We start from the raw sequence: 27272 nt of genomic DNA, 5'->3' as shown, positions 1-27272 counted from the left end.
TACCTAGGATAGCAAAGTCCACTAAAGGAGGTAGAGCTTTTTCGCATTTGGCTCCCAAACTCTGGAATAGCCTTCCTGATAATGTTCGGGGTTCAAACACACTCCCTCTGTTTAAATCTAAATTAAAAACACACCTCTTTGGCCAAGCATTCAAATAATGCATCTCATAATTTTGGACTGCAGTTATATCTGATCAAATGCGCATTATTATTCTTTAACTTGGGTTAAACTAATTAATTTTACTTGGCTGGAACAGCAGCTACGCCAATTATGTCTCTATTTGTTTCTCTGTTTTGCCACGGGATTTACATCCCGTGGTAACTAGGATTTACACAAGCTCCAGTCTGGATCCAGAACACCTGAGAAGAGATGATGCCAACCCCTCAGAGGACCTCAGATGATGCTAACCCAGAGACAACATACAGAACTACCACATTTTGCTCTAAGTTTGATTGCATAATTGCTGTTAATAGTGTTAATCGTCTGTTTGTTTACGTCTTTTATTGATTTTTCTGAACATTTCTGCCGTATACACATAAAACTGACAGTCCACCACTGATAAGCTACTACTAAATATTGTAGAAACTTAATTTTCTGTAAAGTTGCTTTGCAATGATCTGTATCGTAAAAAGCGCTATACAAATAAACTTGAATTGAATTGAATTGAAAATTACATGAATATGACAGTGGGCAAATGCATAAAGCACAGCATAATTTGAAATCACGAGTTTAAAGTTTAAAGCATTCAATTAACACTGACCGACCGTAACACATAGAACGTCTCGAGTTACTTGACTGTAACCCTGTTCCCCGAAAAAGCGGGAACAAGATTCTGTGCATCAAACGCTAATGAGAACATTATTTGTTCGACTGGTTGTGAAGCATGTGTGTCAAACTAACATGCCAAGAATTGGCTTAAATAACCTTGGCAGGTGACGTCATCTGATTATGTGCACCTGAGGGTTATAAATAGACGTGAAATGGACACGTCTTCAGGTTACCCCTTTGTCTGAAGAGACGTCCAGGCACGTCTACAGTGCGGCATTTAGGCACAGCATCCCATTCCCACTTTTTCAGGCAACAGGGTTACAGTCAAGTAACCTGAGACATTCCCTATCAAACGCTACTCTCGATGCTGCGCATCAAACGCTAATGGGAATGAGAATACCAACGCCACCGCACTGGAAGTGTCTGGACCCACCAAGGTTGTGTAGTGTGTGTGGACAAACATCGAAGAGGTCTCAGACATGACTCAGGGATGTCGACTCAAGGACATGCGAGCCTGGAGTAGCATGAGTATCCAAACTATAGAATCTGACAAATGTGTGTGGAGAGAACCAGCCTGCCGCATCACACACTTGCTGCAAGGGAACACCTCCTGCTAAAGCCATAGAAGTTGTAAACCCCTGGTTAAATGGGCCCTAACTCCTAAAGGCGTAGCTTGACCACGTGCCTCGTAGGCTAGGGCAATAGCATCCCTCACCCAAAGTTACATAGTTTGCTCTTTCTTTCCCCAGCATATAAAAAGCTGCTCCAACTTACGCCACTGGCTAGTGTGGTGGACGTAAATCTGAAGAGCACGTACTGGACACAGTAAGTGAAGTCTTTCCTGCTCCGGTGTAGTGAACCGTGGATGACAGAAGGCTTTGAGAATGACCGGATGTATGGTCGAGAAAGGAACTTTCGGAAGATAATTAGGGTGAGGATGCAAAATAACTTTGACTCACCCAGGGGCAAAGTCTAACAGCAGGGCAGGACTGACAAAGCCTGTAAATCCCCAGTTCTCTTTAGAGAAGTAATGGCCATAAGAAAAAACATCTTTAGAGTCAGAAGCCCGGCAGGCGCTGATTCTAATGGTTCGAAAGGGGTGCCAGCCAGCCCCTCGAGCACTACGGCTAAATCCCATGAAGGGAGCGTAGCTCTAGTAGGCGGCCTCAACCGCTTAGCTCCATGAATGAAACGGGTGACTAGAGGGTGCTTTCCCACAGAAACCCTGTTTATCAAAACATGGCAGGCCGAAAAAGAGTACAATTTCTCTTGCAAAAACTCCAGCACTAAAACAATTTGGGAGTGAACCGGGTCTACATGGTGTGTCATGTTAAGGTGGTGCGAACGCAGTCCGCCCTGGTGATTTATGTAAGACAATACCGCTGTGTTGTCCACCCGCACCAGGACATGGTAGCCTCTTAACTGCTGGAGGAAGTATTTCAGGGCCAGAAATACAGCCTTCATTTCGAGGCAACTGATGTGCCATTCAAGAAGATGACCTCTTCAGATCCCTTGGGCTGGATAGCCATCCAAGCCCACACCCCAACTCGTGAGGGAAGCATCTGTCGTTAGCATCTTGCGATGACAACACGGAGCTAGAGCTGGACCCAAAGTCAGAAACCGGGGTCTGAACCACATTGATAGGGTATGAAGCCCCTGGAGCGTAACCCTTATTCGCCTCTGGGGATTGGCCCTTGGATGAAATCCACTGGCTCTGAGCCACAACTGAAACGATCTCATGTGCAAAAGGCCCAAAGGTATCACTGCGGATGAAGCTGCCATGAGACCTAGAACCTTCTGAAAGTAATGAACAGTAATTCTTTGGCCTAGCTTGATGTTCTTTAGGGCATTTAGAATGGATCCGACGCTTACAGGGAACAGTTGTGCCTGCATCATGATCGAATCCCATACAACCCCCAAATATGTTGTCCTCTGAGCAGGAGAGAGAATGTTTTTCTTGGCATTGAGACTCAACCCCAGAAATTCGAGATGAGCTAGGACAACATCCCAATGTCGAAGCACAAGCACAAGACACAGAAAAAAAAACACACATTTCTATACAAAATAAAAAAATGATGACCCCCAGTAGTCGAGGAGCAACAACAGCATCCATGTATTTCCGTGTACGTGTGGGGTGACAAAGCTAGGCTGAATGGAAGAACCCAATACTAGTAAGCTCCACCCCTGAAAGCGAACCTCAGGAACTTCCTGTGTTGTGGCAAGATCTCGATGTGAAAATACGCGTCCTCTAGATTGATAGTCACAAACCAATCGTCTGATTGGATCTGAGACACAATCATCTTGATTGTCAGCATTTTGAACTTGTATGTTCTGAGGTAGCGATTCAGCCCACGAAGATCTAAAAACAGACGCAACCCCCCATCTTTCTTGGGAATGAGAAAATACAGGCTGCAATAGCCTGACTGTCTGCCTGGCAGGGGAATGCGTTCTATGGCCCCTTTGTACAGCAGAGTTTGGAATTCCTGTGTTAACAAATGCTCTCGTTCCAGTTTCACGGAAGTGAAGACCGGAGGACGCGGAGGACGATATGCAAACTGAATCCTGTAGCCTTTCTCCACAGTCCCTTCTACCCACGGTGAGATATTTGGCAGTAACATCCACATTGCCAACTTCTCTGAAGGGACACTAATCGTGACACTGGTTTTGCTGGGGGGAATGTAAATGTTTGGTGTCCTGAAACACGGAAGGCACAACCAAACATTTAACATTTCACTGGAGACCACTGCCCCCCGAAACACCGGTGGTGGCAGAGGTTATACAGTGATCCCCTAAGGGTGCCAGGAAGGAGCCCTACACTTCTGTTGGAATTTTCCGTGGCCCTCCCTGGGCACAGCTCCAGGCCCTTTCTTTGGTCGTAATGACCGTTCTTAGGTCCAGCTTCATCTGTGGCTGTCAAGTGCTACAAGCTGCTCCCAAGTCTTTACGAGGGGGCGCACGACTCACCACATTCTCTCTTTGAGCCTCTTGCCCCAGAGGAGCTGGACTAAGTCGGGACTGCATTTTTTTTCTTCTTTCTCTTTCCCGACAGCCCCGACACTTGAGCACAGTGAATGAGAAACTTGTTGAACACCTCCTCCTGGCACTCAGATCTTTAAGAAGATCAGCCTGATATGCCTGCAGAACCCCCATGTGTGCAGGGCAGCACTAGTCTGACCCACAGTGTGAAACGCTTTCCTTCCAAGTCTACATGGCTGTCTTTTTTTTTTTTTTTTTTTTTTTTTTAAAGCGATGATGCTCCTCTTGGGGAGAGATAGACCTCTAGCGTCTCTTTCGCCTAGGAAATCATAATTTACAAGATATCTCACTTTAAGAGTTTCATCTGGTCACTACACGAGTCACCACCTAGTAACTCCTCATATGCTTATAATCGCGAGAAGAGCGCTCGGAGGCAGCACTCTCAATTCTGCCCGGTGAGCGCGAGAACCTTCCGATCAGGCAAGAACACAAGAAAGAAGTGCCCGGGAGAGGGGAATGCCCGGTTCTTAATCTTCAGCCAAGGCAAGAACACAAGAGAGGGGAATGCCCGGTTCTTAATCTTCAGCCACATCAAAGCGCGATCTTAATGAGTGGGAAGCAGCTCGTTCCTCATGAGAGAAAAGAGCCTAACGCGGATAGGAAGTGAACCGTGGTGCTCACATCTGCCGCTCTAGACTGTGACAGCAGCTTGCTTTTCTCCCAAACACACCAAACAATAGACAGGCAATTTCTCTTCAGAGATCGGCCATGAAGAGTGAGGCATGCATCACAGATTCAGTCAACAAGAATAGTAAGTCGTTTAAACTTTCACTTTTTACTCTCAACATGCTTCCTTTTAAACTATAATGCTTTCAGCAGCGTGACACACAAACAGACACACACAATGTGGTCTCTGAAGACGTGTTCTTTTCACATCTATTTATAACCCTCAGGTGCACGTACTCAGATGACTTCACCTGCCGAGGTTATTTAAGCCAATGCTTCACAACCGGTCGAACAAAGAATGTTCTCACTAGTGTTTGATGCACAACATCAAGAGTAGCTTTTTAAAGGGAACACGCAATCATGCTGGATAAAAATGCACACTTCACAAGATCTCACAGCTGGATTCGACTAAGTTTGCAAGGTCTGTGAAATTAAATGTTCATTAGTTGATCAAAGATTTGTTTAAATGATATAAATGCATATTTGCTTAATACTGACGGCAAACGAGAAAGTATTATAATGTTTGCCTTTCTATTACTAATAATATAAAAGCAATTGTTATAATACTTTTTTATACATTAAATTCTTTGTTTAACCATTCTTCTATCCGTATTAAACAGGACTGTTAACAATGGCAGTAAACATGAGGGAGAATGTGAGCACTGTGTGCTCAGGCGCTGCCGCTCTCAGCGCCATCAAAACAAAAGACCCGCCTCAAACACATCGGCCAAGCAGAAAAAAATGCCAAATATTGGCCGATATATCTGCCTTGGTGATATATCGGTCGACTACTATTTGCAACATTACATAAATACATCAAATGCAGTGTTCACAATAAAGAATATGCCGTTTATTCAAGAAACTTTATTCAATTTAAAATCATTTTATGATTGTACTTTTTAAAATCAGTGCGATCAGTGTGTGTACAGTCGTGGCCAAAAGTTTTGAGTATTACATAAATATTGGAAATTAGAAAAGTTGCTGCTTAAGTTTTTATAATAGCAATTTGCATATACTCCAGAATGTTATGAAGAGTGATCAGATGAATTGCATAGTCCTTCTTTGCCATGAAAATTAACTTAATCCCAAAAAAACCTTTCCACTACATTTCACTGCTGTCATTAAAGGACCTGCTGAGATCATTTCAGTAATCATCTTGTTAACTCAGGTGAGAATGTTTACGAGCACAAGGCTGGAGATCATTATGTCAGGCTGATTGGGTTAGAACGGCAGACTTGACATGTTAAAAGGAGGGTGATGCTTGAAATCATTGTTTTTCCATTGTTAACCATGGTGACCTGCAAAGAAACGTGTGCAGCCATCATTGCGTTGCATAAAAAATGGCTTCACAGGCAAGGATATTGTGGCTACTAAGATTGCACCTAAATCAACAATTTATATGTTCATAAAGAACTTCAAGTAAAGAGGTTCAGTTCTTGTAAAGAAGGCTTCAGGGCGTCCAAGAAAGTCCAGCAAGCGCCAGGATCATCTCCTAAAGAGGATTCAGCTGCGGGATCAGAGTGCCACCAGTGCAGAGCTTGCTCAGGAATGGCAGCAGGCAGGTGTGAGCGCATCTGCACGCACAGTGAGGCGAAGACTTTTGGAAGATGGCCTGGTGTCAAGAAGGGCAGCAAAGAAGCCACTTCTCTCAAAAAAAAAAAACACCAGGGACAGATTGATCTTCTGCAGAAAGTATAGTGAATGGACTGCTGAGGACTGGGGCAAAGTCATATTCTCCAATGAAGCCCCTTTCCGATTGTTTGGGGCATCTGGAAAAAGGCTTGTCCGGAGAAGAAAAAAGTTAGCGCTACCATCAGTCCTGTGTCATGCCAACAGTAAAGCATCCTGACACCATTCATGTGTGGGGTTGCTTCTCATCCAAGGGAGTGGGCTCACTCACAATTCTGCCCAAAAACACACAGCCATGAATAAAGAATGGTACCAAAACACCCTCCAACAGCAACTTCTTCCAACAACCCAACAACAGTTTTTGGTGAAGAACAATGCATTTTTCCAGCACGATGGAGCACCGTGCCATAAGGCAAAAGTGATAACTAAGTGGCTCGGGGACCAGAATGTTAAAAATTTTGGGTCCATGGCCTGGAAAACTCCCCAGATCTTAATCCCATTAAGAAACTTGTGGTCAATCCTCAAGAGGCGGGTGGACAAACAAAAACCCACTAATTCTGACAAACTCCAAGAAGTTATTATGAAAGAATGGGTTGCTATCAGTCAGGATTTGGCCCAGAAGTTGATTGAGAGCATGCCCAGTCGAATTGCAGAGGTCCTGAAAAAGAAGGGCCAACACTGCAAATACTGACTCTTTGCATAAATGTCATGTAATTGTCGATAAAAGCCTTTGAAACGTATGAAGTGCTTGTAATTATATTTCAGTACATCACAGAAACAACTGAAACAAAGATCTAAAAGCAGTTTAGCAAACTTTTTGAAAACTAATATTTATGTAATTCTCAAAACATACAGACACAAATGTAGAAGCACAAATAAACCCTGCATTCCCCCATCCATCTGTCCCTCAGTGATGTAATTTAGTGTTTTCAGACAGACAGATCTAAATATGGGCTGTTAAACTCACAGGAATTAATCAATACACTTCTGTTCCAACTCTGTTAGCGCACACACAGACCCAGAACACATTTATTGATAGAGCTATAATATGTGCAGACTTACTCACAGCTGAGCACACAGAGGAAATCTGCACATGTTTCCATCCCCAAACGTTACATCAAAAAAATTCTAATGCTGTGTTATTTGTCTAGTCAGGACTGTAAGCTACGAGAGGCCATGTGTTACACTGATTTTACCATGGCACGGGTGCAGCAACATCAATATTAGAAGACAATAAATGGTTACATTTATGAAAACAGGTTAAACAATATTACTTTGCCCCGTTCATTGATCAAACTTGAATGCACATTAAAAACCCCATGAATTGGCTATACAAGCAATTTCCTTTCTTATTTTTTTCAAACAGGGATGTCCTAAAGGGCTTTTTAATTAACATTTATTTTCAAGTTAATAAGCTTTAGATGCTCACCATGATTTGATACTTGATATTGCATGCCAATGGCAGATGCTCTTAAAGGGACAGCTCACTGCCAAACCTGACTTACTTTCTTCTATGGAACACAACAATTCTACATTTTTCTCAAAATATCATTTATGCTCAACAGAAAACAAAAGGCATACAGATTTGAACATCATGAAGAAACATTTATTTAAAAATAAAAACAATTGTGAGCTGTGGTATTCTGGGAACATCAATTTACAGCTTTTTACTGTAAATAAGACTACTTTTTTTGCTTCCAAAAACTGTACATTTTATGAAATTACATAAAATGTAATTATTTTTATTACTATCATTATATTTTATTACTATTATTTATTATTATCATTAAAATGTTAATTTTTACAGTTTAGACCATAGGCCAATTTCATAGGGTCTTTTAAAAAAGAATTATATAGACATGTGCAATGTTAATTTTACATGCTTTTGAGAAAACGTCTTTTAAATTTAATATTTCATCATATATTCTCGCTCATCTCACATTGCTAATACTGTATTCACACACATTACCATTGTTTTACTGTTACTTGCTTTAATGGCGGATGTGTGTCTACCTTTTTCTAACACTCCCACCACCTCTACTCCATGTGTTTTTCTGCACAGGCCCGGTGCACCCAGGATGCGATCTTCCCAGATGTCCTTCACTCCGGGATACCATGGACCCTGGGTGCACCAGATTGAAGGACATCTGGAGAACGCGAGCCAGGCCCCGGGCGACGACCTCTCCCCCTCTGCCGTCTCCTGTCTTCAAGATCTCCACCCGGAACCGCTTCGCTCCCCTCCATGAGATGGAACGCAACGCTGTGATCATCAGAGACTCCATCATCCAGCACGTCCATGCAACGTTAGCTCCATATGACTAGTAAGCCAATTCTCAAATAACTGCTATGATTGCTTTTGTTCTACATGCTTAAATGATAGAAGTACTTGCACTGTCCAATCTATTAAGACTGTGTCTGTTCCCCGAATAGTGAGGTCAAAATATAAATTTGCACCAGATGCCGGACAGGGGGCTTAAAATCCGGACTGTCCGGCCAAAATCCGGACGTATGGCCACCCTACATCAGATGAAGGCTGCATCTCATTGCTAGTTTTACTTGATCTTAGTGCTGCATTCGACACCATAGATCAGGACATACTCATAGATAGATTACAAAACTATACAGGTATTCAAGGGCAGGCTTTAAGATGGTTTAGATCCTACCTGTCCGATCGCTACCACTTTGTTTATCTAAATGGGGAGTCATCTCATTTATCACCAGTAAATATGGAGTGCCACAAGGATCTGTCCTAGGTCCTCTGCTATTTTTCTATATACATGTTGCCCCTGTAGTAATATATTAGAAAATACAGGATTAGTTCTCACTGTTATGCTGATGATACTCAACTATATATCTCAACAAGACCAGATGAAACTTCTAAATTATCTAAGCTAACAGAGTGTGTTAAAAATGTAAAAGATTGGATGACCAATAATTTTATCTTATTATATTAGGATGAGACAGAGATATTACTTATTGGACCAAAAAAAATCAAAAAAAAGTACACAAAATCTCTTGGATTACAATTAGCATCTAGACGGATGTACTCTTACTTCCTCTACAGTCAAAAATCTGGGTGTTATATAAGGACAGTAACTTGTCTTTTAAAAAATCATATTTCCCATATTTACAAAACAGCATTCTTCCATCTTAGAAAACATTGCCAAGCTACGAAACATGTCTACCTGTTCCTGATGCAGAAAAGCTAGTTCATGCATTTCATGACCTCTAGACTGGACTATTGTAATGCACTTCTAGCTGGTTGTCCTGCATCCTCAATAAACAAGCTACAGGTAGTCCAATATAGTCATTAGCAGTGTCTAGAAAATATGATCACAACACCAATTCTACAGTCTCTGAACTGGCTACCTATTAAGTTCTGTATCAGTTACAAAAATATTATGACTTACCTACAAGGCCGTTAATGGCTTAGCTCCTGCGTACCTAACTAGTCTTCTACTACGCTACAACCCATCATGCTCCCTAAGGTCACAAAACTCTGGACTTTTGGTAGTATCAAAATCAACTGCAGGCGGCAGATATCCTTTATCCTATTTACCAAACTCTGGTATAACCTACCTAACATTGTTCGGGAGGCAGACACACTCTTGCAGTTTAAATCTAGATTAAAGACCCATCTCTTTAACCTGGCTTACACATAAAACACTAACACATTTCTAATATCCAAATCTGTCCAAAGGATTTTTAGGCTGCATTAATTAGGTAAACCGGAACCGGGAACAATTCCCATTACACCCGATGTACTTGCTACATCATTAGAAGAATGGCATCTACGTTAATATTAGTCCGTTTCGGTCTTATTTCCGAGGTCACCATAGCCACCAGATCCAGTCTGTATCCAGATCAGATGGTCACTGCAGTCACCCGGATCCAGTACGTATCCAGACCAGATGGTGGATCAGCACCTAGAAAGGACCTCTACAGCCCTGAAAGACAGCGGAGACCAGGACTAGAGCCCCAGAGACAGATCCCCTGTAAAGACCTTGTCTCAGACGACCACCGGGACAAGACCACAGGAAACAGATGATTCTTCTGCACAATCTGACTTTGCTTGCAGCCTGGAACTGAACTGCTGTTTCGTCTGGCCAGAGGAGAACTGGCCACCTGACTGAGGTTTATTCTCCATTCTGTCACCGATGGAGTTTTTGGTTCTTTACTGCTGTCGCCTCTGGTTTGCTTATTTGGGGACACTTCATTTCCAGTGATATCGTTGACTTGATTGCACAGATACTATTTGAACTGAACTGAGCTGGATGATGACATCACTGAATTCAATGATGAACTGCCTTCAACTTAAAAATAAGTGTTTAATATTGTCATTTTTCATTATTGACACACTATTTTCCTAATTAATGTTGCACAGTTGCTTTGACACAATCTGTATTGTTAAAAGCACTATATAAATAACGGTGTGACTTGACTTGACTAGTACCTAGGATAGCAAAGTCAACTAAAGGAGGTAGAGCTTTTCACATTTGGCTCACAAACTCTGGAATAGACTTCCTGATAATGTTCGGGGTTCAGACACTCTTCCCTCTGTTTAAATCTAGATTAAAGACACATCTCTTAGGCCAAGCATTCAAAATAATACATCTCATAATCTTGGTCTTGCAGTTATATCTGATCAAATGTGCATTATTATTCTTTAGCTTGGGTTAAAACTAATTAATTTTACTTGGTGGAACAGCGGCTATACTAATTATGTCTCTATTTGTTTCTCTGTTTCTGCTGGGATTTACATCCCGTGGTAACTAGGATTACACAAGCTCCAGTCTGGATCCAGAACACCTGAGAAAAGATGACGCCAACCCCTCAGAGGACCTCAGATGATGCTAACCCTGAAAACAACATACAAACTTTGCTATAAGTTTGATTGCATCATATATAATTGATGTTAATAGTGTTCATTGTCTGTTTGTTTACATCTTTAATTGATTCTTATGAACATTAAGTGGTGACTGTATGCATAAACAGTCACCACTTATAAGCTACTACTAAATATTGTAGAAACTGAATTTTCTGTAAAGTTGCTTTGCAACAATTGTTTCGTAAAAAGCGCTATACAAATAAACTTGAATTGAATTGAATATATTCATATTGTACTCTCAAACACCACACAATTTTAGTTAAAAAAACAACAACATTCTAATTGATAATGTACAAAATTACAAAACCGTAACACGATCTAACTTTAACAATTTTAGACACTCTGAAAAAATGTATAAACACTAAATGTGTAAAGATTTACAGTATCAACAAAAATGCTGACATACATAAAGTTTAAAATAATTTAGATAAACAGTTTAGATTATTCATGGTGCAAATGCTGTTGAGTTTGTGGCGCTTGAAATTCTTTCAGTGTCATGAACTCGGTGGCTTTCAGTGCACTACTGACCTCAGCACTTTACCACAGCCCTGAATGGAGGAGTTTTGTTTGTGTTGAGTCTGACCACAGTCCTGACTGACCCACTGACCCCATTCCACACATCAGAACAGCGCAGTGAACACTCAGGTCAGAGGTCAACAGCACGACCCTGTGACACATGCTGATGCTGGAGTTTCACAGAGATGATGATGGAGCTGTACTTCTGAAGACATTAGGATCCATGAACCGGACAGAAATGAGCTTCTGTTTTGAATGCACAAACACTGTAGTGACTAAAGAGTCTGTCTACCACATGAATTTCATTAGCTTTGTATTTAAAGGGGATATCAGATGCCCATTTTTAACAAGTTGGTGCGATTGTTTAGGTTCTTCATGAAATGTCTGCAACATACTTTGGTTAAAATTCCTCAGTGGTCATGTAAAACAACACCCTTTTTTCTTTGTTACAGCTCTGTTCACAGCAAGCCGTTTCGGTGCATGTCTCTTTAAATGATAATGAGCCACTGCTCACCCTGACAGGTGATGGGTCTCATATATAAACATTTATAAAAAAAAAAATTGGCACGTTCAGAAAAGAGTCAGGGGTCTCATTTATAAACGTTGCGTACGCAAAAAATGGGCACAGAAACTGTATATGCAATTTTCCATGCACATATCGGGATTTATAAAAAATAAACTTGGTGTAAATATGTACGCAAAGTATGGACATTTTACTCACTCTTTTTCCTGAAGTGAGAAAAGTAATTAAGAAAACAACGATTTTAAAATCTGTTTTCATTTCGATATACACATTTACATTAAATACTCCACTCTCATTAATGGAGATAATCACTGAAATTACATAAAGTCATTACGCAGAAGTTAAAAATTATATGAATTTAGGCATGTTTAGTGGATGCACTTGATCACTTTTCCTGTGGAATGCTGTTTTAATCACAGCGAGGAGTGCTATAGGTAGTGCTGGGCGGTATACCAATTTACACCGAAAACCGGTGTATATTTTTGTTACGATGTTAATTTTAATATACCGCCATACTGATGTATTTAATTACTCAACGTTCGGAACGTTTATGCGGCCGCGGCACACTGTTTCAGACGGACCCTTGACAATGTTGCACTTCTAAGCAGCGAGTAGTGCTCTGGTGTTACGTTGTATACGCCTGTTTTCACACATACTCTGTCTGCAGTGCGTATGCATTGCGTATTTTTTTTACGCACCCATGTTAACGGATTCCAGCGTTCATACTGCACGAGGTTGCGGTCCATCAGTGCGTTCCAGGAGCGGTGCGTCTGCAGCAGTGCAGCGATCGTTGCGCTGAATTTCTGTTTTTGCTGTGCTGCATGCGCTGAATTAAAATGACAGCGCATTGTTCGCGTTAAAAATTAACATGGATTGACACGGAAATGCAGTAATTTCACAATAAATGTATACTAATTAAAAGCTGTTTCACACGCAACACATGGGTTTTTTGGCTAGGGTTTAAAACACAAGAAAAAGAGCACTTTTAGATAAACAAGGAAAACAATATATTCACTTTTATGGAGGCAGAAAAACAAAGTTCATTAAGACCCGTGGGATTGCTTGTGATAAAGATTTTAAATGCGAAAAGGCACGAGACTGTTTCTGGTCTGTGGTGTTTTAATTTGAAATATTTTAACAAGAAAAGTAGGCTAATGATTGTGTTTAAATGTTTGGCCGCTTGCTTGAGCAGCTATTATACAAACCTAGAAGTAAAATGCATGAATAATGCGTTGTTTATATTTATTGAGTTTAAAGTAATGTCTATAACTATGAAAGATTGTTACTGTTCTGTGATAAAAGACTCACAATGCTGAGAAAAAAAAATTTAAAATTAATATATATATATATATATATATATATATATATATATATGTGTGTGTGTGTGTGTGTGTGTGTGTGTGTGTGTGTGTGTGTGTGTGTGTGTGTGTTTTTACATGATATGAAATCAAAACAATGAACAAATGTTGTGTTTGTGGACTAAACAGCCGCGGATCAGTAGCGGACTGCAGACGGAGTATGTGTGAAACAGGCGTTACAGGGAAGATGGATGCTGCAGAACTAGTAGAACATGACACAGAAGAACTTGTGCCAAAAAGAGGAGCCTGGTCTGTTGGTTTGGAGGGTTTTTTGGTTTTCCAAAAATCCGACGTCGACCAAACAACCATTTTATGCAAGTGCTGTCGGGCTAAAAGCACGTCTTGGAATATCAACCAGCAGAAAATGCATTGTTACACCTGCGGCATAATGAAAAAAAAAAAAACGTCATAAACCGGGAAACCGGCATAATTTAGAAAAAAACCGTGATATAAATTTTTGGTCAAACCACCCAGCACTAGCTATAGGTGCACAATAATTCATCTTCAAACTAAACTGGATATCCCATGTTATGAGAAAATATTTTAGTGAGAACAGTGATCAATGATGCGCACTTCGATATTCTGCTGGACACTGCTGGATTCGGTGGGGATCGGGTCAATATCTTACTGTAGCCTACAACTGCAGCTGCACGGAGGTGTTGATTCTGTGTGAAGGCATCTCAATAACATTATGAAAAACAATCTACGGAGAGTTTTCAATCTACGGAGAGTTTAATAAATGAGACCCCAGGAGGGTGGAGTAAGCAGGATTTGCGCAGACATAAATGAATACGTAAACAAAACATAAACAGCAGATAGATCCATGGAATCTGTTATTATATACCTATTTCACTTTTATTTTGATAAAAGTGTGCAGCCTCATTTGTTTCATTTAAGGCTTACATTTGATTTAATGAATTATTAAGTTTTCATCAACTCACAACACCCTCGTTTTAAGCCAAGTAAACCAATGTGATTGGGTCAACGTGTTTATTCATGGATTAGGACACAGCTTACATACTATATAAGCCTCTTTACAATAAGGAAATGCACAGTCTGCCCAGCAAACACTTCCTTTGATAGAGACTGCAGAAAAAAAAAAAGAAAAAAAGAGCAGACATGATTGATTGAGCATTATTGAGCTGAGGACAAGACCAACATCTCCAGCACATGGTTACAGTAGCAGATGAATCGTTTACTGTATCTGCTACAATGTCAGCGGTGGCTTTTACCCTGACCGTGTCCGCCTGGATAGATCTTGGGAAAATACCAAACCAAACCTCCTGAGAATGTAAATGGTTATTTGTTTAATGTCGGGTAAAGTTATGTATCCTATATCAGCGAATATCAGATGAGCATGATGAACATCAGATGGATAAATGCACAACATATGCAAGTGACAAAGTGCTCATGAAATCTGAGTAAAGATTTATGCTTTGTATGTATGAGTTAATTCACCTTGTTCATTCACAATTTATGCAATTATGTTGTTTTTTATTCATACAGTATGGTAACCGCAAATGTTTTCCTTAACAGTGTTCATCTTTTTAGCAGTTAATGATTTAAACATCAGTTCAATTAATAATTAATTAAACGCATTAGGATACTCCTGGAAACTGTAATGATAAAATGCCATAGAATTTGGGCAATCTCGAGGAGTCTGAAATAGATATTGCTCACTCAGAACATAAAAATAATACGTAATAATAATAATAATAATAAAAAACATAATCAGATAAATAACACTGACTGCTTTATTTCCAAGATGAGCAGTAGTAAGTTCTGAATTTCAGCACAATAGTAACAGGCTTGTATTGTACAGGGTTGGGAGGGTTACTTTTAAAATGTATTCCGTTACAAATTACTTCAATTTAACAAAATTAATTCATTTTGGATTCCTTTTAGTAACATATGTAAATAAAGTCAAAAAAAGCAATATCTAGGTACTTTTATTTAACTATGACTTTAAAGTTAAAACGAATAAATAAAAAAAATTTAAACTAATAAAAAAATACTTGTTTCACCATCTAGATATTACAGCCCATATATATATTTATATAAAAGGCTACAGAAATATTGTGGCTGTACAGTTTAGTATTAGTTTTTATTGTTATTTTTATTATTATTTCTTTAACATGTACAAGTAAAAATAAATATAGTTTATACACTATAGTAAAAAATGACACCATATTAGTATATTTTAAAATAAGCCTACATGTCGAAATGCATGTGAAATGCTGTGATCTTTCTTTATTTCATTGACTGCTCTGAGGTGTGGGAACTCTCGTGTTAATTTCTACGTTTTCCAGCTCATTTTCCACGAGAAAACTTACACACAACTGCAGTCATGCACACCATGGAATTTCAAATCACTAACAAACACTCAGTTTTAACTAACAATGATTTCCATGCTAGTCGTACCTGCACGTTCAAGTTGGTTGAGTAGCTTTGTTAAAGCAAGAGTCTTCATGCATATTTCCTTCATCTTCTTTGAAAACAAAATAACTGTCAAATTTCCAGACATGAAAACGTTTTTCCCAGCAGCGTCTCATCCTGAGTTTGAGGAGCGTTATAGTAGATGGGTGTTACTTGCACACGCACCAGCAGGTGGCTCACGTGAGTCAGGAACTATGATGAAGAAATACTAAATATAGTGTTATTATGTCAAAATACTCATTTAATTAATTTTAAATGAAACAAATGTAATCCTGATAGTATTCCCAAAATGCAACTGTAATCTGAATACTGTGTTTTGTGACGTAACTGTGATGGATTACAGTTACTAGATTTTTGTATCCTGATTACGTAACGCCGTTACATGTATTCCGTTACTCCCAACCCTGGTATTATAATATGTATTGTATATTTGAAATAATTTCAGATACTAATACAAGATATATATTCATTAGGGCTGGGACAATCAATCGATGCATTACAAATATAAAAATGATTCTGCATAGATTTTGAGATTTTCACAAGGCATTGTGATTCTCTCTAGAAATGATTCTGAGGTTAGTTTTTAACAGCAGATGGCACTGTGTGCTTTAGAAAACAGCCGTATTCTGCTTGTTTCCAGGTCCGTGCACACGCACCACTTGAACCTAAAATAATCATTCATAAAGTTCAAAAATTTTGAAGCAAATAACAAGGATGTTCACAGTGGGCTGTGTTTACATTAATCTTGCATCATAAAATCATAAAAGCCAATGTGCAAGTACATTTAAACACTTACATTACTCACCCAAACGCACAAGCGCTCTTCGTGAGCATTTGAGTGTGCGGTTAAAAACTAGCCTAGAGCGCCATCTGCTGTTAAAAACTAAGCTCAGAATCGACTCGAGAGAGAATCATGAAGCATTCCGAAAATCTCAGAATCGATCTACTAATCGCGATGCATCGATTTATTATCCCAGCCCTAATATTCATGTTTAATATTTCCTGCATAATTACATACATAAAGAAATATTATATTTTGTGTTGGATCAGTCTCAATATAGACAAGACCAGCAAATCTGTGGCCACAGAACTGCAGAATATGAACACAATGCGCAAAGTCTCTTATTAAGCTTTTTCCTCCCGTAGAAACTTTATATGGCTTAATGTATTAAAGGGATACTCCACACCAACATTAACATTTTGTCATTAATCGCGTACTCCTAGGGCTGGACAATATATCGAACGATATGATCATGCGCATCTCGTCAGTAAAGCCGGTTCCATGATTAGCGGTAAAATCCCCATCACCTGCTTTCAAATGGAGCTGCAGTTAATACACAGAGCCGTAGTTCACTGACAAGCTACGCTATATCGAGTTCATTATCAAAGGCGATTCATCTTCAATAATGAACTCGATATAGCGTAGCTTCTCAGTGAACTACGGCTCTGTGTATTAACTGCAGCTCCATTTGAAAGCAGGTGATGGGGATTTACCGCTAATCATGGAACCGGCTTTACTGACGAGATGCGCATGGTCATATCGTTCAATATATTGTCCAGCCCTACGTACTCCTATGTTGTTCCAAACCCATAAAAGCTCTGTTCGTCTTCGGAACCGTTTTTAAAATATTTTGGATGAAAACCGGGAGGCTTGTGACTATCCCAAATAAATAACAGTGTCAAGGTCCAGAAAAGGTATGAAAGTCGTCTTCAGAATACTCCTTCTGCCATCAGACGTGCAATCTGGGTTATATGAAGTGACGGGAACACTTTTTGTAAGCAAAGAAAACAAAAATAAAATTTTTAAACAATTCCTTTGTCAACAGTCTCCTCTGTGTCTCTTCATATCACCGTATGCTGCGTATGCTCTTCTGTATCATCCTGCGCTGTTTTCTTTCAAATCAAAGCTAAATACACGTAGAAACAGTAGAAACCAGTTTTCATCCAAAATATCTTAAATTGTGTTTCGAAGACTAATGAAGCTTTTACAGGTTTGGAACGACATGAGGGTAAGTCATTAATGACAAAATTTTCATTTTGGGATGGAGTATCCCTTTAAGATAGTGCCATTAAAAGATTCGAAATTCGATATACAGTACAGTTTATTAATATAATGAACTACAAGGCAGGCATATGGCCAGTATGTGAACATAACGTGCAATTTAACACATTGCATTCTGAGCTCGTCTGCTTGCCTGTATGGATTTGGTCCTTTTGATATCACTTTCTTAGTGCATTTCTTAATGCATGTTCATATCTGCTTGCCTGTATTTAGTAAGCATCAATAATAAGACTGAATTTGATCTTTATCATCTTAGTCCATTATGCCACATTGCCGCATTTTGTGGTATGGGAGTAAAACACTATTTACATATACACATACATCATATCAATAAACTGTAAATCTAATATACACTCACCTAAAGGATTATTAGGAACACCTGTTCAATTTCTCATTAATGCAATTATCTAATCAACCAATCACATGGCAGTTGCTTCAATGCATTTAGGGGTGTGGTCCTGGTCAAGACAATCTCCCGAACTCCAAACTGAATGTCAGAATGGGAAAGAAAAGGTGATTTAAGCAATTTTGAGCGTGGCATGGTTGCTGGTGCCAGACGGGCCGGTCTGAGTATTTCACAATCTGCTCAGTTACTGGGATTTTCACGCACAACCATTTCTAGGGTTTACAAAGAATGGTGTGAAAAGGGAAAAACATCCAGTATGCGGCAGTCCTGTGAGCGAAAATGCCTTGTTGATGCTAGAGGTCAGAGGAGAATGGGCCGACTGATTCAAGCTGATAGAAGAGCAACTTTGACTGAAATAACCACTCGTTTTACAACCGAGGTATGCAGCAAAAGCATTTTGTGAAGCCACAACACGCACAACCTTGAGGCGGATGGGGCTACAACAGCAGAAGACCCCACCGGGTACCACTCATCTCCACTACAAATAGGAAACAGAGGCTACAATTTGCACGAGCTCACCAAAATTGGACAGTTGAAGACTGGAAAAATGTTGCCTGGTCTGATGAGTCTCGATTTCTGTTTGAGACATTCAGATGGTAGAGTCAGAATTTGGCGTAAACAGAATGAGAACATGGATCCATCATGCCTTGTTACCACTGTGCAGGCTGGTGGCGGTGGTGTAATGGTGTGGGGGATGTTTTCTTGGCACACTTTAGGCCCCTTAGTGCCAATTGGGCATCGTTTAAATGCCACGGCCTACCTGAGCATTGTTTCTGACCATGTCCATCACTTTATGACCACCATGTACCCATCCTCTGATGGCTACTTCCAGCAGGATAATGCACCATGTCACAAAGCTTGAATCATTTCAAATTGGTTTCTTGAACATGACAATGAGTTCACTGTACTAAAATGGCCCCCACAGTCACCAGATCTCAACCTTATAGAGCATCTTTGGGATGTGGTGGAACAGGAGCTTCGTGCCCTGGATGTGCATCCCACAAATCTCCATCAACTGCAAGATGCTATCCTATCAATACGGGCCAACATTTCTAAAGAATGCTTTCAGCACCTTGTTGAATCAATGCCACGTAGAATTAAGGCAGTTCTGAAGGCGAAAGGGGGTCAAACACAGTATTAGTATGGTGTTCCTAATAATCCTTTAGGTGAGTGTATTTCATCACAAAAAAAAGCTTTTTTCATCAATCTTTCATCAAATTGTAATATCTTGCTTCACTTTTTGGCAGACATCATTAATGACAAACACCAGTCAAACAGCTATTTTGCAACTGCTTTGAAAAGCTCCCATATGTCTGGCTCTGTTCTGATTTGCAATACCCCATTTTGAACGACTTTCATTTCTGTTCTCTTGTGGAATGTCCACTTGCTTCAATCAGAAACATGGCAGATTACAAATACAAACTGTGTTGTTTCATGTAGTCTTTACATAACAGAGCTTGAAGAGATCTCTCACTGCATCGCTGATCTGTTCAGGTCCCAACACACGATTCTCTCAGTCCTCTGAAGCACAGCTGTCATCAGGGCCTTACCCACTGTGATGAGTTAACAAGCAGAAACTAATGGTGCTCACGTCTAGTCTAGTCTGTGGATGAGCGGTGCATTGGGCTCTGTTCTGCTGTGTTCAGTCCAGCTATTTTTGGACACAGTAACACATTCTGTGTGAACACCCACTTTCTCGTCTCCCGCTACAACAGCTGCATCCTTATTTCTCATCATTTGACACGGAGAAATCTAACATTTCCTTGCTTCATCAAACTATTAGAGATCTAGGTTGTTTACAACACAAACGTTTCATTTTAATTCATCAACATTTCATTTTAAAATCATTCAATTATTTAAGTTTTTAGAGCTTTATATAAAACAATTTTTGGACTTCTGCATCCACAAATGCTAACAAATAGATTTACTCCTGGCTCATTTTGGTCAATAAATGCCATTTGAAAATTACAAAGACATGTTTAGTAGGGAACATTAATAGAATTTTAGGACTTGACCTCAATTAAAGCCACATTTAAGCAATTTTTTTTTTCCACATTTTTGAGTGATGAACTGTTGATTCACTGAACTCTACATTTCAAAAGAACTAATTTGCAGAATAAATTTCCCTTTCTTACTTGTAGTTTGGTGGACATGATCATAAAGATCCTTCAGATCAGCTGGCTGCTCAGACAATAATCTTGAAGATTCGATTTGGAAAATGTGTTGGTTTGAGCATCAAACAGACAGACAGCACACGTGTGAGAGCGGTTAAAGACCTGCACACGTGACACGCTAATTAAAGGCTGACAAGTGTGAGCCATGAGCTGCAGAACATCACTTCAACTAGAGCCTTATTAACACTGCAATCTGTGAACCGTACAGCACTCAGGATGAAATGTCTGCTGAACACGAAACACGTAAAAGTGATCTGAACATCTGGCATCCTCTTACTAAGATCTCACTATGAACCAGCACCAGCAGATTATAAGCTCACATGCAATATGATGAGGTCATGTGACAATTATATTTTTTGTTGCATGCGGTTTCACATACTATTTAAAAAAGAAAAAGAAAAAACAATGGGCAGGGTGTACAGAACATATCCAAACATATTTACAAACTGATTTGTAAATCCATCTTTGCATAACTTATCAAATTTAATTCAGTGCAACAACTTATTTAAGAGTGATTGATACAGTCCCTCTCATGTTTCACGTCTGAGGTCCACTGTTCGTATCCGTATCTCAGCTGGCGACAGGTTTTGTGAAGCTCGAGGCCATTCTGTGTATTTCCCATGAGCCTGTGTGAGTGTGGTGCTGTCGACACAGCACAAATTCACCTGATGTGGCTTCATCTGTCAGGCAGGACGCCAGACGACCATTAACAGATTTGACTGAAGCAGGAACTTTAATTACACACTCTCACACACACACACATACACACACACACACACATAAACAGTTGAGCATGTATGGTTGCTCTCCTGGAGCAACACACACAGGTTGCGACAAATAATCCTAAAATCCTTCACTAGCATTGACAAGGTGGTGGGTTAAATTCCCAGGGAATGCATGCTCAACTGTTTATGCTCTGAAGGGCCTATGGAGAAAATGAATGGTCAATGCTCCTGAATCAATGCTGCTGAAATAACGTGCGGTCACTGTTGAGCTCCGTATCCAAACTGAGAGCGTGACAGAGGAGGACGGCTTAACATGTCAATAACATTATCAACAATCTGTCTCTAGCAAAACCTCTTTAAAAGATCTCATATATAAGGTCTCACTCAAACCCTAGACCTTTGGGTCTGCCCCCATAGTCCATTTCATGCTCAACCTCTAAGGACCTGCTGAGCGAAATGAACAACAGTACCGACTTAGTTTGCAGTGTCTTGCACATTTACCCCAAACACAAGCAGACAACCCCGGACATGACTCCAGGGTGTGGGTCTGCGATCACTATCAGCAACGCCACATTCCTGCAGCTAGAGATGCTTATCGAGAGAGCGCTGGCTAACTCACACTAAACTGCTGCTGACTTAAGTCAGGCCTAAACTTTCAAATGCAAAATGTCTTTGATGCAAAAACTATGCTTGTTTAAATGTGCATAGTAGGGCTGCAAGATTAACTGAATGCGATAGTCATGCACATTTTGTTAGTAAAGCCGGTTCTGTAATCAGCAGTAAATCATCATCACATGCTTTCAGATGGAGCAGCATTTACTACACAGAGCCGTAGCTCACTGACAACTTACACAAAAAAGAAAAAAAAAAATCCCAGACAATTTTATTGCATGATTATGAAATCGAAGAAATCATTCACGATAATGTCAGCTGTTTGCGTAGCTTGTCAGTGAACTACGGCTCTGTCTAGTAAATGCTGCTCCATCTGAAAGCATGTGAAAATACCACATTTAATAAACATGTTTTTACTCCAAACTCACTTCATAACGTCAGTCAAGTGTTTGAAATAATCCTTCTGTGAGATGATGTGGTTTCTTACACAGAATAAGGCACGCAACATATTTCATAGTATTCTAAGCAGTGATAAAGGCATTGCATTTTAAATACACTTTATTTCAATTAAAATTATAATATTAATAACTCAGATAAACCATATATTGTCGTAGTCGTGTTTATTAGTCATGTTGAATCAATGAAAGCAGTTAAATCTTCTGTTTATTCAGTTACAGCAATAGGCATTTCCTAGATTTCTTCTGCGAGGTGTATTTGGGGTTTCTGCGTGAGAGCGCCCTCTGGCCTTCAGATGGAGATTTACTGCTGATCACAGAACCGTGCTTCACTGAAAGATACGCATGACAGTGGCATCTTCTGTCGAATCACTATTTCAATTCCATTTCGATTAATCATGCAGCCTTAGTGCATAGATATTTTGAGTTACACTGAGCTGAAAATGATCAACAAACCATACATATATACATTTATAGCTGTCTGCTGTATCTAATCCAGCTATTACTGTCAAAAAAAAAAAAATCTTAATAAGAAAATAAATTTTCCAGTCAGACAAAATGTGTTTCTAAAACCAAACCTTTTTAGCGATAGATCTCAAATATATATTTTCTGTAAATAAGGTTGCTATGACATCTACATTATAGAGACATTCAGAGAAATTTCACAATTCTCAATGCCACAGCAGAATACTAAGATGACTAATATTGGTAAAAAAAAATATATATATATAAAAATATATAATATATATATATATATATTGCAAGTCATTAAACAGTCGGTAATAATAAAAAAGCAAAGGACTAATACAATAGAAAAAATATATAAATGAAACAAACAGTGCTTTAAGTTTTTTATGCAAGTCTGAAATATTCAGCTAACAGCTACTACAGAAATTGAATATTCAAATGTAAAATAAAACAGCAGTCTTCACTGTAAGAATTAAACTTAGTTTCTTATTAAAGATTATAAAGTCCTTCAGTCAAGAGCAGTGAGTGATTCTGTCTTTGTCTTTTGTTGTTTGATTAATATTAAGTAAACAGTCGGCAGCAGGAATATTAGGCTGCTGTCACTTTAAGAGCTGCACGGATTCCAACTTACTATTACGCACATTTTCATTCTCAATTCCTTTTCACTCGAGGCATAACAGACAAGGGTTACGTGAATAATAATCACCAAGTGCCACATTTTAACACATGTCTGTGTGTATTTGAACATTTAGGCGCACACCTTAAGCTAAAAGTTGACTTTACTCGTCCGTGTTCTGTTCCGTCTCTGAGCGCACGCACAGTAAGCCTCCTGAGGAACAGCGCAAGTTTAAAAACATGAATAAATCTAATTATATGTAATAAATCAAGCACATCCCGTTTTGCAAACGTCATGTTACATGATTTTATTGATTTGCACGTGAAAATATGGAGGAGTGAAACACACCGCTGGAAAGGGGACATAAAGGGGTGCAATAATCATTTAATCCCGCAATAATCTAGATTATTGTATTTTCATAATCGTTGGAGGCCACAGCTCTACTTCAATGTGCTTTGTGGTCTTTTTCACCCTAAATTTGCCATTGAACATTTCAACATTACACGTATTCGGTCTGAATGATTTGTTCAGTTCACTCATGCACTGAATTGTTTCTTTTTTCCCACAAAAAAAGTAGCAGGAATGAAGCACTGGTTGTGGCGGATATGAAATGCTACTTTGCTATTTAATTTGTAGTAATGACATACATAAACATTTTGAAACAGATTCCGTGTGTCCCAGGTCACTGGCAGCCTGAGGTTTTTGCATTTGTGTTTTCAGTTTGTTTAAAGACTTAGGCCTATTGAATATTTTCATACATGAAGAATTACTGTAGGACTTCTGTGTGAAAACATTAGCAGGTATTGAATATGATGTTAACAACTATGGAAAATCAGTATTAAAAAAGCTCCTAAATCAGCTTTTCAAACTTTGGAAGATCTGGAACATTGAGTACCTGCAAAGATTACAGATGATTACAGATAATTCCTGCTGTTGACATTCACTCTGTGATGCTACAATCAAATTCCTAATCTTCAGAACTTTCAAAATGTCACAAAGTGACTCAAGCTTCATGATCTGACACTTTTATACAATAGACCTGTATAATGGTGGTCATTTCTTCATTTGGGACTCATTAACGACGCCCCATTAAAGAGGGACCTTAATGAAACACTAAACCACGAGTGCACAGCCTGAAACACTAATACAGCCGGTGAAAACAAACAGCCGCAGACAATGAAGAGCCAAGACTAGACCAGCCATGTTACTACCATGGTTTTGGGACATGTAGAGTAACAGTACCACGGTACTCCAATAATACCATGTACAAAGCAAGTTATGCAGGACATATAAAAGCAGCATCATAGCTCAGTCAACAGGGGACCAGCTGAACCTTCTGAAAACCACCTGCTGGGAGACCAGCTTAAAACCAGCTTAAACTGGTCTCTTCAGCAGAGAAAGTACCATGGTATGACCATCACTGTTTACGTACCCACTGAACCATGAGAACACACATGGAAACGCACCTGAAGTTCACACCAGGCCACCTCCACCCAGGTGTCCGTGTCCAGGCCCTTGTAGACCGTCTTGAAGGAGCCACGGCCGATCTCGATATCAAACTTGAGAAAGCGTCCACCAGGAGATGTGGCCACAGCCTTCATCTCAGCCTCCTCCTCGTTCTCCTCACTGGCCGCCTTTATGTTAGTCTTAACTCCATCCGTCGTATCCGTTTTGAGGTCCGCTCTCTCCTTCTCCTCGTCTGCGATGGTGCTGTCCCGGTCTTTCTGAGCCGTCTGGCTCTCCGTGTGAGATCCTTCTGGTAAACTGGATCGGGCGGCCAGAGAACGGTCCACAATGGTCCGCAGGTTGATGCTGAGCATCTTATTCTGCTCCTCACACTCTGGGGCACAATCGTCCGGCTGGTGCTCGTCATTATCGGTGAACCACAGGCTCCTGCGGATGAACCTCTGGCGTCTGGATGACGGGTAGGAGCTCGGGTCGCTGCCGGCGCGCACCAGCGCTGAGCTCTCCAGTTTATTCACATTCCCCTCACTGATGGTCTCGTAGATGTTGAGCTTCAGGTCACACTGAGAGTTGGGCACAGATGAAGGGCAGCAGTCAGGTTTGGGCTCCATGGTTTAAATCAGTCACACGTTCAGTATATGCTGGCGCCGCTCAGGACTGAACCACAGGGGAGCGGCAGCACTGACACATTTTACCAAACATCAGCGGTATCTGTGGGAACACAACATATTCATCACAACGGCACTCAAGAATCATATTCTGTTTCAGGTTATGCCACAACTGCTAACAGATCTTGATATCTCTGCACAATACGCCTGCCACATTTGCCAACAGAAAGCACCACATGCACAAAGGTGTCTTTTTTTTCCCTTTTTTTGTGACACTGAAGCAAATGTTCTTTTGTTTCACAGAAGAAAATAATTAATCTGGGTTTGGTTGAGCTGAACTTTTTTTTTTTAAAAAAAGTGTTTTCTGCACTTTTCTAAAAGAAAAAAAAAATGCCAGGGAAAATAATACTGTTAAAATTACTAATGGTAAAGAGGCAATAATTTTCTCTTTAATATGAACTACAAGTTTTATATTATTGGTGGCTCATTTAAACTTCTATGCAAATTAGGTGTCAATTAAATATGCATTAATTTGCATATATACAGAACGCACATAAAATCACACATCTTTTACGTTTTTCTTAAATTAATGCTCAATCAAGTTTGTCATTATTGTCAAAATGTTCCAAAGTATACATTTCCATACATAAATACATCATTTTATTTTTTCATACGTCAATATAATTACCCCTTTTTGCAATAAAACAAGTTTTACAAAAACAAACCAGGAATGACCGGGAAAAGGTGATGAAACATGATACATATTTACTGCATGGGCAAATGTCAATGTAAGGATTTGGCCTCTAAATGCTAACCAATGCTAATCTAATCGACGAAGGCTTAATCATAACAGTTCAATGTTTATAAATACACTGTTTTTATCTGGAATATTTTTAAGAGTTGCAAAATATAGCGGCTAAGTCAACATCGTTAAACGCCTCGTTGAAGTCTGTATCTACCCAGTAAGAGGATACAGCGAGCGGCTTGCGCTGATGCTGAAGATGATGAGCGCGAGCGACTGCAGGTGCGGCACACATTCAGCGCTCACATCCTCCATCATGTGCACCGAACACGAAGCAGCGATGATGAGAACTCACATCTGCTGCTGCTGCTGCTGCTGCTGAAGCCTCGAGTGTCGCGCTGCTTGATGGTGGAAGATCATCAGGGCGCAGCGGCGGTGTTTGACGAGGATCGCTCAATACATCACGCGCTGCACGGCGCTCGCTTTGCGCATGTCTCGATGTGTCTTTAAACGCACGCTATCGTCGCACTCGTGTCGCACCTCGCCATGCCTGGAAATTTCTCCGTTTGAAAAGTACTGCTGAATCCTGCTTTAGCGTCTCTGCTGCTCCACGCCTATCGCGCGCACAGGAGCGGCTGATCCAATCAGATGAAACATTCCAAACATTCCTCTGCCTCCTCGTCACAGCAGGATCAGCGACGGCCCCGCACCTGTCACATCGTTTCTGCAGAAGGAGAGATTTCGCAGGAGTTCCACGCAGCTCTTTTCCATCCAGCAACAGCAGGCGGTGAAGAGGAAGCGTATACCTGTTCATCTCGTGCCATTAGTTCAAGCAGAAGCTGTCCATCGTGACATAAGGAATCCTCTCCTCGTTTCCATTTCTGTCTGGAAAGGGTTTTCAAAGTGTTCTCGGTGTCTGTCCGGACACCAGTATTTTAACCATTCATAAAAGATGAGTCACTGTTTGACTAGCTGAGATTTGGGCATGAGATAAAGGTCAAGCTCTTACAGCAAACTGTGTACAGAAGTCTGTTTCTGCCACGAAATAAAAAAATAAAATAAAATGGTAGTGGCGGCTTTATCTCACAATTCTTACATTTCTTCTCTTTCATCTCAGAAT

At 40.0% G+C, this 27272-nt stretch overlaps 1 protein-coding gene across 1 annotated transcript in view; it reads right to left on the bottom strand.

Annotated features, from left to right (window-relative positions):
- The window catches only part of LOC109085784 (serine/threonine-protein kinase WNK2-like), an 80907-nt gene extending 53852 nt beyond the window's left edge, over positions 1 to 27055 (bottom strand). The window contains 2 exon segments of the mRNA XM_042761464.1: positions 24805 to 25513; positions 26508 to 27055. Of these exon segments, the coding sequence (XP_042617398.1) occupies positions 24805 to 25413 (609 nt within the window). The 5' untranslated portion in view covers positions 25414 to 25513; positions 26508 to 27055.
- Positions 27056 to 27272: the final 217 nt, after the last annotated feature.

Source organism: Cyprinus carpio, chromosome A8, assembly GCF_018340385.1.
Source record: "Cyprinus carpio isolate SPL01 chromosome A8, ASM1834038v1, whole genome shotgun sequence".
Classification (NCBI taxonomy): Eukaryota; Metazoa; Chordata; class Actinopteri; order Cypriniformes; family Cyprinidae; genus Cyprinus; species Cyprinus carpio.
This window is presented reverse-complemented; position numbering and strand designations above follow the sequence as displayed.